Source organism: Perca flavescens, chromosome 1 (assembly GCF_004354835.1).
Source record: "Perca flavescens isolate YP-PL-M2 chromosome 1, PFLA_1.0, whole genome shotgun sequence".
Taxonomy (NCBI): Eukaryota; Metazoa; Chordata; class Actinopteri; order Perciformes; family Percidae; genus Perca; species Perca flavescens.
The window spans coordinates 39792291-39809444 of NC_041331.1; the positions used below are offsets into that span (position 1 = coordinate 39792291).

Sequence of the window (17154 nt, forward strand, 5' to 3'; positions counted from 1 at the left end):
GCTTACTCAAGTGACAGCTACGGTCTGTTGGTTTGCCTACGAGACGACAGTGAAAGAAATATCAATCAATGAGCTAACAAACCTCCGGTTATCAGGAAAACAGACTGCTGACTGACCAGATCTCAGTCTGGGAGGAAGAAGAGAGAGTAAAACGGGGCTGGATAATTAGGAGAAGCAGGCTGTATCCCCAAAGGGAAAGAGGAGAGCCAGCTCTCCGCACATGCAGCTTTTCGCACCATCCCTCCATCTCTATCTCTTTAAGAGCCGAGGGAAGGAGTGTGTGTGAGAGTGTATGTGGGGGAGGGGTATTGGCTGGGGTGGAACAGTCCTGTAATGAGCAGATTTTAGAGAGAGAGAGGGAGCGAGAGAGAGAGAGAGGCCAAAAAAACAAGAGAGGACAGATGACTTGGTGGAATTGGGATACAACAAGAATCCAGGATTTAGGCGAGCGCTGAAAACGGAGAGGACAAAGGGAAAGGGAGAGGAATAATTTATTCTTTTTTCTCCTTCGCATCCTCATCTCCAAGGACAGGCTCAGATCACAGCGGAGCAGAGGGGAGATATTCCCTCTCCGTTATGTCTGCCGAGGTGTGTGTGCCAGGCTGAGGCTGTGTGGTTATGGATGTGTGTCTCTGAGCCTTGTTTCCAGGCCATGCTATAGAGCTCCAACTTATTTTCTTTTTTTTTCATGGCGTACCAGTGCAGCAGCATCCCCGTCCTGTCTCCCTCTCTGTGTGCTGGTGCGGCAGGGATGTGTTGATGCTGTAATGTCTGATTGAGCCGAGCTCGGTCGCTGCTGCCGCTGCCATCGCCGCTCTGTGGGCCTCTGGGACTGCTGGAAAAAAGCCTAGGCCTCGCTTGTCTGGAGCGCCCCGCTGCACCGGCTGAGGCGACAGGCCGGCTGCGAGGCTGCTCGGAGCAGGAAGGTGGAGGAGGAAGTGGAGGAGGCGGAGGATGAGAAGCACTATGAGCCTGCATGCCCATGGGAAGCAGCATGCACAGCAGCTGCTGCGTTCGTCACTCCAGACCCGTCGCTGAGGCTTGGACTGCTTCTCCATCGGAAGGCGATGCTCTCCGGGCCGCGTCCTGTTGCTTTCAAAATGAGGAGCTGGTGTTTTAGGTCCTGAACTAACAGGAGAGGGAGAGTCGAGGCCCTGCACCTCCATGCTACCGGATTCAAACGAGGCCTCCTCCCTTTTTGGCTCCTCCTGAGTGAACCAGGCCTTTGTTTTTTTCTTTTTCTTGACATTCTAAGGATTTGCCTAAACCTGTTTCATGCATGTCCACTGGAGGCAGGTTTGACTTTGATGACGGGGGGTCGTACTGCGGGGGTGGGAGCAGGGTAAGGCCCATGGACGAGGGGTCTGCACGGGGCCCCAGGGTCAGGGCGAGTATGCGGGCGCCTGGAGCCACGGCTTCGAGGTCCTGGGCGTGTACACGTGGCCCAGCGGGAACAACTACCAGGGCACCTGGGCACAGGGGAAGCGGCATGGCATTGGGGTGGAGAGCAAGGGCCGCTGGGAGTACAGAGGGGAGTGGACGCAGGGGTTCAAAGGTCGCTACGGGCAGCTGGAGAGCACGGCGAGCGGGGCCCGGTACGAGGGGACGTGGAGCAACGGGCTGCAGGATGGATACGGCACTGAAACCTACTCCGATGGAGGTAAGGCTTCTAAAACTCATTTTCTGTCAGAGCCAATTTGTCCTCCCCGTATCTTCTCACAAACTCCAGTTTAGAGATCAGATTTAGTCCCGTTGGACTTCTCCGAAGAAAACATCACTACTCCTGTTCCACAGATGGATTTTCAGGCTGAAAGTGGAGCGACTGGCTTACTTAGCCTGCTGCTAAAACCCACTGTAACACATCTCCGATGTCGACTACATAAATAACATGTAGGTCACATCCACATGCATGGATGGATTACTGAGCAGGCCTACCGGGCCCAGGCCTGGGGGCCCGAGGGTTCAGGGGGCACACATTTTATACAGTGTGCTGTAGTATTTAGTATCTGTGCAGAAGAGTGACGGCGTGGATCTGCCGTGGCAGGAAGCGTTAGACAGGAGTCAGACAGCCTCTACTTATCTCCAGCATGAATTAAATATTCAGGATTATATAAAGTACATAAAGTTCATCTGCAGTGTTTCACCCAAAAGCACCTGAGAGTTTGACTGCCCCTGCAGAGCTAAACTGAAAGAGACACAAAACAACCACAAAGAGACACAAAATGACGACAGAGAGACTAAAAGTGACCACAAAGAGACACAAACGACTACCAAGAGATGTAAAACGACTTAAAAGAGATGCAAAAGGGCCACAAAGAGACAAAAAGTGACTACTGATTAACAACGAAGCCACGTCTCTTTGAGTCTGGGCGTGTTGCTCTGGTGTAGCAGGGTCGGGGCCATCTGACATGTCGCGGTGACCAGGAGCATATAATCATATAATCTGTCCATGTCGTCCACAAGAATACATAAGGGGGTCTGCTGCCTCTGCCCGACTGACCTCTGATTATTATTATTGCTAATATCATTAGAAATCAGGCTGTGTGTTTCTAATATTATACATTAAACCATGTTGAGGTTCTCGCCACTTCTTGTGTTTAGGGCGATTCATAAAAACATACCTTCACCCCTCTCCCCTCTGCATCACACCCTCTGTCGCCATGGTAACGCGCAGACAGCGGGTCAGCGTGTCACTAGAGACCAGAACTTGCCTGCGCTTCTGCCTCTCTGATTGGCTCTCGGCCTCCATCAGTCTCGCGTGTAAATCTAGGCCGTTTGATAACCGATGCTGCGCGGGACCCGGATGATGGAAGCCAGGTCAATGAGTGATGCAGGTGGAAGGAACACATGGTGTGTGTTTGTGTGTTTGTGTGTGTGTGTCGGTGCTGCATTGAAGGTGGAGGTTGTTTTTACCGGGAGGTGCACTAATGCTCACGTACTGACACACCTGCTGTTTTAACACGAGACACAAGGAAGACATAAAAAAAAAAAGACTGCGTCACGCGACAGCTTCTCTCTTCCGATCACGTGGAAGACCGCCGACAGATGAATATAGCACGCACGAGCTGACCCATTTTCCTCAACCCAATAAACGCTGTTACACACACACACACACACACACACACACACACACACACACACATACACACACACATACACATACACACAGCACTTATTAAAAATGATAATAAAAACATATCATAAGCCACATGAAGTTCGTTTTTTGTTCTTTTTGTGCTTTAATTCTCCAAGAAGCTCGATAGAGTAGTGCGTAAATTGGAGTAGTATTTATGTTGTATTTTAAAATTGTCTATTTTGTTTATTTTTTATTTTTTTTAATTTTTATTATTCTTCTTCTTCTTCTTCTCCGCATAAAACTCCGACTGCAGCCTAAACCGTACATGGTGGGGGTGCTATCAACCCCAAACTTTAGATTATTCTTTGCAATGACGCTCTGGAGGTACCCCATGCGTTTTACGAAAATTGGTCAATAGGGGGCGCTACAAGTACAAAAAGTTTATATCTCATAAACGGCTCATCCGATTTAAACAAAATTTGATGGGTACCATCAAGGCCGAATTGTGAGGCCAACCCTAAAGTGGGGTACTGACGCGTTGAAGTGGGCGTGGCCTATGGGACCCAATGTGACCCAAGTCTAGATATGCCACTTACACTAATGTCAACAACTTTAAATTTACAGGGTAGATGGATAATGAGCCATGGACCACACCTACCAAAAATTACACATGTGGACCACTAGGTGGCGCTGTAATGTTTTTTTGTCTTTAACTCCCACATTACACATCGCACATTAGAAATGTTTACATCCACGTGTTCCTTTAATCAAGCTGAATTACCTGATGTAGGCCAACCCCATTTCCGGGCAAAAGTTTTTTCGCAATATCGCGATAGGCCGTGCGACCGATCTGCACGAAACCTGGTAGATAGCATCTCCAGATGGACCTGAAAGTTATTGAAGGAATTTTGCTACGTCAAAGTATGCGCATTTGACAACAAAACAAATTTTCCTAGCTAGCTACCACACACATATATCATATCTCGGCCAAATTCAATGTTATCAGCAAATAACGTGAGGTCCTTGTTCAACATTTGACGCCGATACTCTGTACCACATTTGGCGAAGATCGGCCTTTAGGGGGCGCTATAAGCAAAGTTTATTTGTTTCCCGCCAATTTTCTCAATGCGTTTCAATGGGAAATTTGCAATTGCAATATCTCTGCCACAGTAATCAACACAAAATGTGTGATGCTCGTTCGGCATGCCGCTGTGAGGCTCCGTACCAAATTTGGCGAAGATCGTCCATTAGGAGGCGCTATAATCAACATAAAGGTGTTTTGCCCTGTTAATCAATGTTAATGGAATATTTACAATGGGAATGTATCAAAGACCTTGCAGCTCACACTTCTCAATATTTACTGATGTTTACCTCCTACCGTTACGTTTTGGTTTTCGCTTTCGCGTGCTCCCCTGCTGTTATATACAATAAACAAACTTCTTAACCCACCTGACAAAGTTTCTACAACCTTCACAGTGGACAAATTTAACTCTTTTCTCCCACTTTTTCAATCCAAAGGGTTAGGATCAACACCATTCATATACCCTGATACCGTGCAATTAAACATTGCAGTTGGTTCTAAGTGGAGAGTCTGTCAAAGTGTGATTGGGTATGTTGGTGGCATTGATTCTTAATTTCCCACGAACTTGATTGCGGTCACATGTCAGTTAAACTTCTCATCTCCAATCCTATCTGTATTTGTGAGAAGTGGCTCTGTCCTGAGTTGAAAGCCTACTTTACGGCTTTATTATCGAGTTAATAGGCGCGTGTTCTCGTGTCGGTGGCTGTCCATTTCCTGAGGTTCTGAAATGCAAACAACTTTTGACTACTTTTTTTTTTTTAAACGACGTGCGCCTGTGAGCACCCTCGGAGGAAAACATCAATCGGCGCCTACGACACCATTTACAACAACCTGACCCCCTCCCCTGCTCTTTCAAACACCACACCTGCCTCCCCCCCTCCACCCTCTCAGTCACTCTCTCATTTCTCTCTGCTGTCCCCTGTGGTCAGGGGGGTTAAGAAGTTTGTTTATAGTAGAGAATTGTTAAAGCTACTCTGTATATGCATGGAGAGGCACTGTTAACCACTACATTTGCAACGGCAGAATACCCCAGACCTCGTGCATCAAACCTCTCGCTATTCACCGTTTCTCCCTCCTCCTTTATTTTCCCGTCAAATTAATTGGCTTTTTGAGGGGCTTAACATATTCAAAAACTCACCAAATTTGGTGGTCGCATCAAGTCTGGTGAAAATTTACGTATTTTAAGGGTTTCGGGAAGTACCATTCCAACACCTTAACGATGAAAAGTTATTAAAAGAAAAACTTTTCGTCAGACGGTGTGGGCGTGGCGTGGCGGCCATTTTGAGTGTTTAGCGATGAACAAAGAAGTTTTTGTAACTTCAGTGTACGTTGTTGTATCTGCCCGAAATTTCTCACAATTGACAAGGGTCCAGGCCTGAGGACACCTACAGGCCAAAATTGACTTTTGGTCATAGCGTCCCCCGCTGGCAACATGAAATCTGCCTTATATGACAAACATCATCCGATTTGCATGAAACTCAGAATGTGTGGTCTACGTGTGATACTGAGCCGCCCACTTACTCAGGCCACGCCCCCTTTCATAACATTTGAACCGTTTAAGGTAGAGTCTTGTGTGAGGTGTCATTGAACTCAGCAGAGACTTCGTTTTTAATTGGACATGGTTTGACCCGAACCTATGCTTAAGCCCCGCCCTCTTTCATAAAGTTTGAACTAAGGTATACCCTTGTGTGAGGTATCATTGAACCCAGCATAGACTTCTTTCTTCATTGCTGATGGTTTGACCCGCCCCCTACGCTTTTGCCACGCCCCTTTTCACAGCTAATGAACCGTATGACGTAGAGTCTTGTGTGAACTATCGTTGAACTCGGCGGGGAGTTCCCTTTTCATTGTTGACGATTTGCGGCGTCTGAGTGCCGCGCGAATGCACGGTCGCAAAGAGCGGCGTCCGCCAGTAACCCCGAAGTTTCAGCACCACGGACAGCTCCCGATCGACAGGCTGATCAATGTTTTTAGTTTGTGGAGTAAAATAAGATGCAAAGGTAAATAAGATGCAAAGGCAACAGGAAAATACAAAGAATTACCTGCAAAAAAATATATAATTTGAGGCTTGAGTTTAGTTGGTCAGTATCCACAGGATTCACCTAACAACAGATGTGTCACAATTCCACACAACATACTAATTATATATAGCCTGGCAAAATGTAAAGCTCCATGTATCTTTTAGGGTTTAGTTTCAGCACCATGGATAGGTCCAGTCCCACACTACACAACACAGTATCAGTTATTAAAGTGTTAAAAGTACTCCGTTTAACTATTCTGAACTAACAGGAAATTATGGAAGAGTTATATGTGCAGTAGGTAAAACTTATAAAACTAACTTTCTGTCATATTTGCTGAAACTGACCCTATGTTCCAGTAGAATTACATGAATCAGGTCATTAAAAATAAACCCAGCTCCTCTGGCCCCACCTACAGCCTGTAGTGTGGTTTGCAGAAATCCACCGCTCCCTGTTCAGATGCACCAATCAGGGCCAGGAGGGTGTCTAACTGCGTGTCAATCACTGCTCATACACACACATTCATTCTCCCTTGTGGGGGGAGGGGCTTAGTACACCGTTTTGGGCTTTAGCGGAAAGGGGGGAGGGACTGAGAAGTTGTCGATGTTAAAACAATTTGGCTAAGTCCTGGATCTTTGCAATCCTACATACAGCACCTTTAATGTGAACAAAAATGCTAATTTAGAAAACTATTGCCATTTAAACTAAATTATTTCCCAAAGATTTAACTCTTAATTATTGTTGATTACTACTTAACTGAATCTTGTGTCCATAACAGCACACTATAAAACAAACAATGATGACACTGTAGTATTGGTTATTTCGCACAAAGATTCTCTATAACTGAAGATTACATGCTGCACCTTTGGTATTAAACAGTCAACACTTCCTGTCTCCTAAAGGGGCGCCGCCTCATTTAAAAGTGTAGGGAACGTCCCATTGGAATCAATACACTCGGACCTGCCGCCTCTCCCCCTTAAGGGGCGTGGCCCCATGTGACAGACACAGGAAGTAACTCTGAGTTGGGGCGTCTCTGTTCTAAATAGTCTGTGGTTCGCAGTGCGATGGAAGAGAGTGGGTGAGTGAGTTCCCACCAACAGACCAGAACAGATGTAAACATCAGTAATGTCACTGCCATCTAACCACATGTGAAGCATTACAAATCAGCAGGAGATGCCTCTCACGGTGGCCTCATGCTGAAGTGAAGAGCATGAAATATCTATCATTGAGAAACTGTAGTCATGTTTTGTCACAATCAATTATCTTGCCTGAGTTTAATTTGAAAAAAGAGACACCAATCAAATTCGTTATTCTAATGTTAAAATCAACTTATAGCAAATCCTTTCAGGAACATTCAAAAATGTGATGAAATAAAACGCTCATAGTAACAATCTCAGAGAACTGTTCAACAAGTCCTCCAAACCATATGGCGACATAGGTTGTTGTGTTCCTACCCTCTAAAACGACAGGGTTTAATAAATTAACGCCCCCTAGCGGTGGCAGGAAAATACAACCTCATATCTAAACCTTAAACTGTTTAACTGGGCCAAGTGTGAATAAGCCCTTTTACTTTGTCACCTTACTTCCTGCTTTGCTCCTGTCATAATTACTGTGGCCACTAAAGTGCACCGCCATTAGAAATGTAAATATGAGTCGTAATTTCTGCTTGGACAAATGACTCATTGGGTTGTTTTTCATGGGGAGGACAGTCTCATAAAACAAGGACATAACTCTGACAGTCTCTGTGTCTCTGTTTGTCTCTCAGGAACCTACCAAGGCCAGTGGCTGGCCGGGATGCGTCATGGCTATGGCGTGCGGCAGAGTGTACCGTACGGCATGGCGGCGGTCATCCTCTTCCCTCTGCGAACATCCATAAACTCCCTCCGCTCCGAGCACAGCCACGGCCCTCCGGCTGTGCTGGAGGACGGCTCTGTCACCACGCCCACTGATGGAGTGGCGGCCGGGCTGGCTGGGAGCCCTGTGGGGCGGGGTGGCTTCGCTCTGACGGCTCCCAGTGAAGCTGAGCGCCAGAGGAAGAGGAAAGGTCGCTTCCGGCAGTCCATCCTGAGCGGCCTGAAGCTGCGGCGCTCCGAGTCCAAAAGCTCGCTGGCCAGTCAGCTCAGCAAGCAGAGCTCCTTCTGCAGCGAGGCCGGCATGAGCACCGTCAGCTCTGCTGCCTCTGACATCCACTCCAACGCCAGCGAGAGTGAACAGGGCGCCCCTGTGGACGCCACCGTCACTGAAATGTACGCTGGCGAGTGGCGGAGTGACCAGAGGGCCGGCTGGGGTGTAAGCCGGCGCTCGGACGGTTTGCATTATGAAGGGGAATGGGTGGGGAACAAGAGGCACGGGTATGGATGCACCACCTTCCCTGACGGCACCAAGGAGGAGGGGAAGTACAAGCAGAATACCTTGGTGAGCGGAAAACGCAAGAACCTGATCCCACTGAGGGCCAGTAAGATCAGAGAGAAGGTGGATCGAGCTGTGGAAGCTGCGGAGAAGGCTGCAGACATCTCCAAGCAGAAAGCAGAGATCGCCATGTCAAGGTAACAGGTTCACTTTTCAACCACGCTGGAAGAAGTATTCAGATCCTTTACTTCAGGACAAGTACTAATACACACTGTGAAAAATACTCCACTACAAGTAAAAGTCCTGCAAAAAACTTTACTTGAGTAAAAGTTTGAAGTATTATCAGCTAAATGTACTAAAAGCTTTAGTGCGTAACTGTTTGATATCGAATGAACGTCCGTTACATTCAAGCCGTTGCCAAATGAGTTGCCTCAAAGCTAATTAAGACTATCAGCTCCACACAACTCTCTCTCTGGATCTCTTAGTATGACTATGTTCAGAAGATTGTGGCGTCCGGTGACTTTCCCGCGCAGAAACTCTGGTAGTAAATAACTCTTCTGAAGAGTCCATCATGTTTTGTTAATCCTCCGTGTCCTCCTTGGCTACTAGCAACTGCATGGAGGAGGAGGGGTGGCTTGTATCATGTGGACTCACGACAGTGTTGTTGTCATTACTTAGAATTCCTCATGGGGGCGACAGAAACTACGCACTATAGCTTTTACTTTTTAGCAGCGGTAGAAGAAGTATTCAGATCCTTTACTTCAGGAAAAGTATTAACGCACACTGTGAAAAATACTTTTACTACAAGTAAAAGTCCTGCAAAAAACTTAACTAAAAGTTAAGTATTATCAGCTAAATGTAGGCTACTTAATGAAGGCTACTTAAAGTAAAAGTATTGATTGCGCAGTAAAATGTTCCCTGTCTAGGGGTGTAAATCACAGGTTTTATAATGATACAATATTATATTGATTCTTAGGACAACGATAGAGTATTTACTGATATCACAAAGTCTGCCACGGTACGATTTCGATGCATAAGCCCATTAAACACAATCAGTTACATTTATTTATATACATTTATTTTATATATATATATATATATATATATATATATATATATATATATAATAATATATAATAATATATTATATATATATATTCTCCTGTAGGTCGTATTAGAGCAGGATTGTCAAACTCAACTTCACTAAGGGCCACATTGAAAATGAGAGTCACATCAAGTGCCAGCCATGTAGAGTTTATTGACATGCTTTTATTTAATCGTAAAAGTAAAGTCTTTTTCATTGTATTGTTGCATGTCTCATATACTCTTCTCACATACAATTTGCTCTGCATAAAGCCTTACAAAAGTCAGTAAAAAAGTTCCTTAGCCATCATAGAATTTAGCAAATCAAGCACAACAATGAATACATTTTTTAAAATCAGGCTATCCGACAACCTGTTTCACATCCTGAATACAGCAAATCTGCCAAATTCTGCTTTGAGTTTTTACGTAATTGCAGTTTGAAAAACAGTTTCCTGTCTTTTTGGTTGATAAAATTGATATTAGGGCCAGATCAAAAGTAGCGAGGCACCGGTTTTGGCCCGCGGTCATTAAGTTTGACACATGTGTATTAGAGGTTAGGACTTGTTGTTTATCCTGTGTGACTCCAGTGTTTCCCACATTTTGACACTATTGACCATACCATCCTGTTACAGAGACTGGAACATTTAGTTGGCATTAAAGGAATCGCACTAAGCTGGTTTAAGTCCTATTTCTCTGACCGATCTTAATTTGTTAATGTTAACAATAAATCCTCCAGGTACGCTAAAGTTAGCCATGGCGTTCCACAAGGCTCAGTGCTTGGACCTATTCTATTCTCCTTATATATGCTTCCTCTAGGCAATATTATTAGGAAACACTCAATTAACTTTCACTTTTATGCGGATGACACTCAATTATACTTATCAATCAAGCCAGACGAAACCAGTCAGTTAGCTAAACTTCAAGTATGCGTTAAAGATATAAAATCATGGATGGCCTACAATTTTTGAAGTTATTGAGCTGGGCCCTAAACACCTCCGAACCTCGGAACACCGGAATTGTTGGGGCTTTGTAAATTATAGAGTGTGGTCTAGACCTATTCTATCTGTAAAGTGTCTCGAGATAACTCTTGTTATGATTTGATACTATAAATAAAATAAAATTGAATTGAAAAATTGTTCAGGATGAGCCACGCTCGTGGGAAGGCGGAGGCAGCTGAAGGCGTGGCGCAGAAGGCCATGGAGGAGTGTCGACTGGCCCGGATCGCTGCCAAAGAGCTCTCTCCCTCCTTTCACATCTACGGCAACGGTGAGTGGACAACAAACACAGAAGTGTGTCCAATTTTAGGTGCAGTAAATTCACAGCTTTCACACGTGCTGCTCTGATATATCTCCGTTAGTTAATTTGTATGTTTACAATGCAGAATTAGATTAACATTTAACGGTGTCTTTGTTTTATTGTAAACACTGTCTTATTACCGTGTAAGCAGGCAGATTCGTTTCTATTTAATGGACATTATTTAGAGACTGTTCTCTCCTGAAAAATGGCCACATAAGTTGTTGCAATTGCAGCTCATATTTAGTTTTATAATGTTTTCGCCATCTAGAGGCCGTAGTAATTATGACGGGAGCAAAGCAAGAAGTAAGGGGACGAAGTGTAAAAGCACCTCTCGAAAAATGTATCTACACGTCGCTGCGACGCATGTCTCTCGGCCGTGGCATTGGTAGCGTTGGTAGCGTTTTTTCTTTAACTTTTAGAGCACAAACAGAGCCACGTCACATTCTCGCGTCACGTGTGTAACCGGAAGTGAAGTAACGTCTGATTTAAACCCAAACCAACCTTTTTCTAAACATGAGTAAGTCGTTTTTGTGCCTAAACATAACCAAACTGTGACCGTTTTACAAGTAAACAAGTTACATTTTTGTACTTTACAAAACAAACAACATTTGATTCATTGTTAACATAAAAATATTGATTAGTGCAGGTTTAAATGTATCCACCACTGTAGTTTGTTTTACAGTTTAGCTAACATATATATATATATATATATATATATATGTGTGTGTATATATGTGTGTGTATATATATATATATATATATATATATATATATATATATATATATATATATATATGTGTGTGTATATATATGTGTGTATATATATATATATATATATATATATATATATATGTGTGTGTGTGTATATATATATATATATATATATATATATATATATATATATATATATATATATATATATATATATATGAAAATGAAGAAGTAAATAATAGTAAAACTCTTTCCTATACAAATGTAATTTATGCTTTATGCAATTACAATGCTTTTAGTTTCACTTACATTTAGGAATATGATTCTCAAAATATAGAGTGTTACTTTTTCTTTTGGCTTTTTTAATTCCCTTTAAGTGTTATTGCCAAAGCTCTGCCCACTTTTATGTTGCTTCTCCCCCCCCCCAGAGGGATGTAACAATTAGTCATAAGTCGTGACTAAATAAAAAAGGCAGAAAATTGGGGAAATGGAGTCACCTTCATTATCTTCATTTAAAATCTACATTAAAACATGTATAAGTACCTGAACCTTTAAAGATTTATTTAAAAATATAGCAGACATGTGGATTAAAGTATTTACGTACATATTCTGATCCAGATACAGAGCATTAAAACCTCTGAGAATTCAAACTAAATCGAGTGTATTCACTCAGTTAATCCTCTCTCAGCCAACAGTGACTGCCAGCACAAGGTCCAGTTTGTATGCAGCTTTTCTCTCCTTTTGTTACCCTGCATGCTAATAACACTGACACACACACACACACACACACACACACACACACACACACACACACACACACACACACACACAGTAGGTCTGATGGACTCGCTGTGGATTGGTGCCAAATCACTTCACTGGTGTTATTCTCCAACTGTTTTTGCAGGGCTCGAATGTCAGAGGCCCAAGCACCAGGACGCCAAGGACAAAGACCACGAGGTGATCTCGACAGGAACAGACAGTCCGGAGCTGTGCACGCCGGACACCACGCCGCCTGTGATAACACCTGATCTCAGCCCCGTGCTGAGCGTTCCCACCTCGACCCCCCACAGCCCGCCCAAACACGGCCATCGCCCCAGAAATGCTTGCTTCATGCGCCAGAGCGCCGTCGACGATCAAGGCGGGGCCGAGATCCAGGTGCTGGTGGAGGGGTGGGGCATGGATCTGCCGAGGGGAGGGGCTAACAATTGGACTGATGACATGTATCCGGACCGCGGAGGCAGCAGCCGCTCCACCACACCCTCCCTTCTGGAGGAGACGGAGGGCCAAGTGAACGGCCACGAGCAAGCCCCTTTGTCCAACCACAAAACGCGGGAGAAATCCTCGTCCAATCACAAGTCCCGGGAGCACTCCTCCTCCTACAGAGCGTGGGAGCACTCCTCGTCCAACCAAAAGCCCTCCAAGCAAGCCTCTTCCAATCACAAGTCAAGGGAGTACTCATCCTCCAATCACAAGACATGGGATCATTCTTCCACCAATCACAAGGCCTGCGAGCACGCCTCTTCCAACTACAAGCCGCAGGTGCACATTTTATCCAATCACAAGGCCTTGGAACATAACATGTCCAATCACAAGACTTCTGAGCATGCTTCTTCCAATCACAAGTCCCAAGATTATATCCCCTCCAATCACAATTCAAAGGACCACGTCTCTTCTAGTTACAACCCTCGAGAGCATGTCTACTCCAACCACCATCCAAAGCAGCACAACCCCTCCAACCACAAGCTAAACGAGCATGCTGTAATCGACCAAAGGCTAGACGCCGTCACCGGTGGGGGCTGGACAGCTGAGAGCACCCTTAGGTGGAGCCCTGCCCACTCGCGCCTCACGGAGCAGGACGAGGAGAGGATGAATGACTATACGGTTGATATGAGGCTTCAGTGTCCGGACTCTCAGACGTCTCGGGGGCTGGGCCCGGAGTCCCCGGCCCCCAAAAACAACCGGCTGCGATCCCGAAGCCTTCAGCCGGTCAGAGAGGGATCCATGGACTCCGTACAGATGCTGGACAACCTGAATGTGGGGGCAGAGCTGGAGGAGTGGCCGCTGCACAGGGACCTCACCCTCTCCCCACCCCTCAAGTCTCAGCCCATCACTCTGGAGCAGGAAGGAGAGCATCTCATTCTCAAATCAAACTCAGTGAGACATCACACTTACTGTCTGTCTGTCTGTCTGTCTGTCTGTCTGTCTGATTGTTTAGTACGGATCCACATTTTACACAATCCCTTTAATTGCGGAAGGTTAAATATAACAATTGAATCATAAATAATCATTAAAGGAGTACTTGGAAATACGCAAATTCGCCTTGATGCCAAAAGTTGGATACTTCCACAACTTATATTCTATATTCTAGTTGTTTTCATAGTCGGTTAATCCATCGATTATTTTCCCGATTAATCAATTACTTGTTTGTTAAAATGTCAGAAAATTGTGAAAAATGTGGATCAGTGTTACCCAAAAGCCCAAGTTGACGTTCTCAAATGTCTGTTTTTGTCCACAACTCAAAGATATTCTGTTGACTGTCACAGAGGAGAGAAGAAACTAGAACATATTCAGATTTAACAAGCTGACGTCAGAGAATTTTTCAAAATGTATTAATTTTCATAAAGTAGTGGCGATTAATTTAATAGTTGAGAACTAATCGATTAATCGTTGCAGCTCTAGATAATTATAACAATTGAATCATCAATAATCATCAAAGGAATTATCTTTACGTCTCTGTGTTTGCATGCTGATAATAAGAAAGGATTATTACAACCAATAATTAACACTTTTTTTAACTTCCATTTCTTTTAATATGGTTTTAATCAATTTGCAACGGTGGAGTCTTTGTCTGTTTTATTTTTCCCAGCCTTCTGTTGAGTTTGAATTGGAGAATTTGTGCATTAACTAATTTCTTCTTTTCTTCTGTCTTTTAGGGCTCCAGCTCTATCCTGGTGGTTATGGTCATTTTACTCAATATTGGAGTAGCCATTCTTTTCATTCACTTCTTTATTTAAGCTTATACAGGTATGATCTACTAAGACTTATTGATAACTACGGTATATTATATTATTACGTACTGAGACGGACTTTCTGCCAACTCGACTGGAGCCCGCAGCTCGAGTGACGGACACAGCAGAGCCTTTCTATTGTTGCTTCTGGTCTTTTCACCTCTGTTGAAGCCCGATTCAGTTTTCTCTGAAAGCACTGTTTCCTTTTCAAATGCTTATTTTGAGCTTGCAAACCATAGAAAAGAAAGTAAGAAAGTTAAAAAAAAAAAAAAAAAAAGAGTGCAGCTTTAAACTAGCGTGGTGTATCGGGACACACGTGCATGGGTGTCCATCGGTTAAAGTGCAATGGACTGGGGATGGCACAGGCAGTTTTGCCCATTTTTCCATCACTTAAGAATATAGCAACCGTTGTTTCCTGGTTATCGTGAGAAACATGCAAACCAAGATCATGACACACACTCCGTCCTAAAACCCCACAGACAATTACCCTTTTTGCCTTTTAACCCTTTCCCCCCTGTTGCCCCGCCATCCACAAATCTCTATAACCCACCTATTCGCACTATGCGCTACATACAGAACTATGCTGCAACAGTAGATCCATTTTAAAGGGCTCCGTCATTATTCTTTTCTTTTTTTTCCACTACGAACTACACACGCAACCATTGCATGAGGCTGTGTGGGGGTTTTAAAAAGTGCATTTTATATCCCTTTAACATCACTGTCCTGTCCCCATTTGTACGCTCTCCATCCCCTGGTAGTCACTTCCAGAGATTTTCTTTGGAGAAAAAAAAAAATCAGCCGCCACGCCAGCTCACGTGTCCAGTCGAAATCACAGAATCTGACCGAATCAGATTCATCAGCGACCAACAACACACTACAAGTCCCGTGAGTCGAAAAAGCCTCGAGGAACTTCCTGAATTTATTAAGTGAAACACATTCGCACGCAAAAAAAACCCCAACACATACACATCTAACTGCTGACATACTGGGGAGGGTTCGGCCTTGCCCCTTTGTACAGCCTTGAGACTGTTAAGTTATAACCACTAATTCTACTATATATGTGTATGTGTCATTATTATTCAAGTTTGTTACTTTTTTGCAATTTGCAAGACAGAGAGAATGCTGAGTGCCTCGTATTTATTCATTTTCCGTCTCAAATTTATTTAAAAAAAAAAACCCGACCAGAGATAATAAAACATCCATGTTAAAGGGAGACGAAAAACCTTCAACATTAAGAAAGGTGACACCCCCCCTCCCCCTAACCCCCTCCTCTTCCCCTTCCCATCCAACACACACACACACACACACACACACACACACACACACACACACACAGGTTTGTGGCACTATCTTTGTGGGGACCCGTCATTGACATAATGCATTCCCTAGCGCCTTACCCTAACCATAACCTAATTCTATCCCTAATCCTAAAACCAAGTCTTAACCCTCAAACAGCCCTTTAACCTTGTGGGGTCGAGCATTTAGGCCCCACAAAGCTGTCGGGACCCCACAAGTATACTGGATTCCCGGTTTTTGCACCCCACGAATATAGTTAAACAAGACCACACACACACACAGACACACAGACACAGACACAGACACACACACACACACACACACACCCCAGCATAAAACAAGCAAAACCCAAATTTGCACTGAGGATGTCAAATGTCTTGTTTTGTCCACAACTTAAAGATATTCAGTTTACTGTCACAGAGAAGAGAAGAAAGTAGAAAATATTCACATTTAAGAAGCTGGAATCAGAGAAACCGATTATTCGATTTTCAAAAAGGTTTGCAATTAATTTAATAGTTGATAACTAATCGATTTATCTTTGCAGCTAATGAACATATTTGGTGGTTTAGGGGTCCTCCCTCGAGAAAATGTGTTGTTTTTCCAATTGAAAAAAGCACCAATTTCATATCATTTTGGATCGTTATCACCATATCTGTGTTTAAAACGTTGGAAAAGCTAGAGCAGATGATAAATAAATAACACTCAAAAAGACTAAAGAAGTCCACTGGGGACCAATTACCATCATCAGATCTGAGAAAAGACATTTAGTTAGTTTAGATGCTCACCTTCATTAGGTTTGGGTGGAACACACACACACACACACACACACACACACACACACACACACACACACACACACACACACACACACACACACACACACACACACACACACACACACACACACACGTGCACACACGCACACACAAATCCTCCCTTTCACCCTGAAATGGCATGCACTGTTTTCTCTCTCTCCCAGTCGTCCCCCTTTTGGACCAGTCAAAAAGGGAAAAATGGGGTGTCATTTCCAGACACGTTTTGGGCCGGATGAGATTTTTTTCAGCATGTTTGTTCAGCCTGCTCAATCTGGTGTCAGTTTGTGAGTTTCTCCCTCTCGTCTCTCTTTTATTCCAGCAACACAAGGCTACGTGAGACATGGAGAGCAGTGTAAAATAAAACGCTAGCTTTTAAACTCTCAGCGGATTACCGAAACGTCCCCGAGTTTATGAATGATAT

At 44.0% G+C, this 17154-nt stretch overlaps 1 protein-coding gene across 1 annotated transcript; it reads left to right on the plus strand.

Annotated features, from left to right (window-relative positions):
• Positions 1-206: 206 nt before the first annotated feature.
• On the plus strand, positions 207-14890 carry LOC114561298 (junctophilin-3). Its single transcript, XM_075447437.1, is given in 6 exon segments — positions 207-1325; positions 1328-1660; positions 7941-8721; positions 10749-10873; positions 12519-13768; positions 14548-14890. Coding segments are annotated over 6 exon segments (2616 nt in total). The 5' UTR covers positions 207-1279; the 3' UTR covers positions 14629-14890.
• The last annotated feature ends 2264 nt before the right edge of the window (positions 14891-17154 follow it).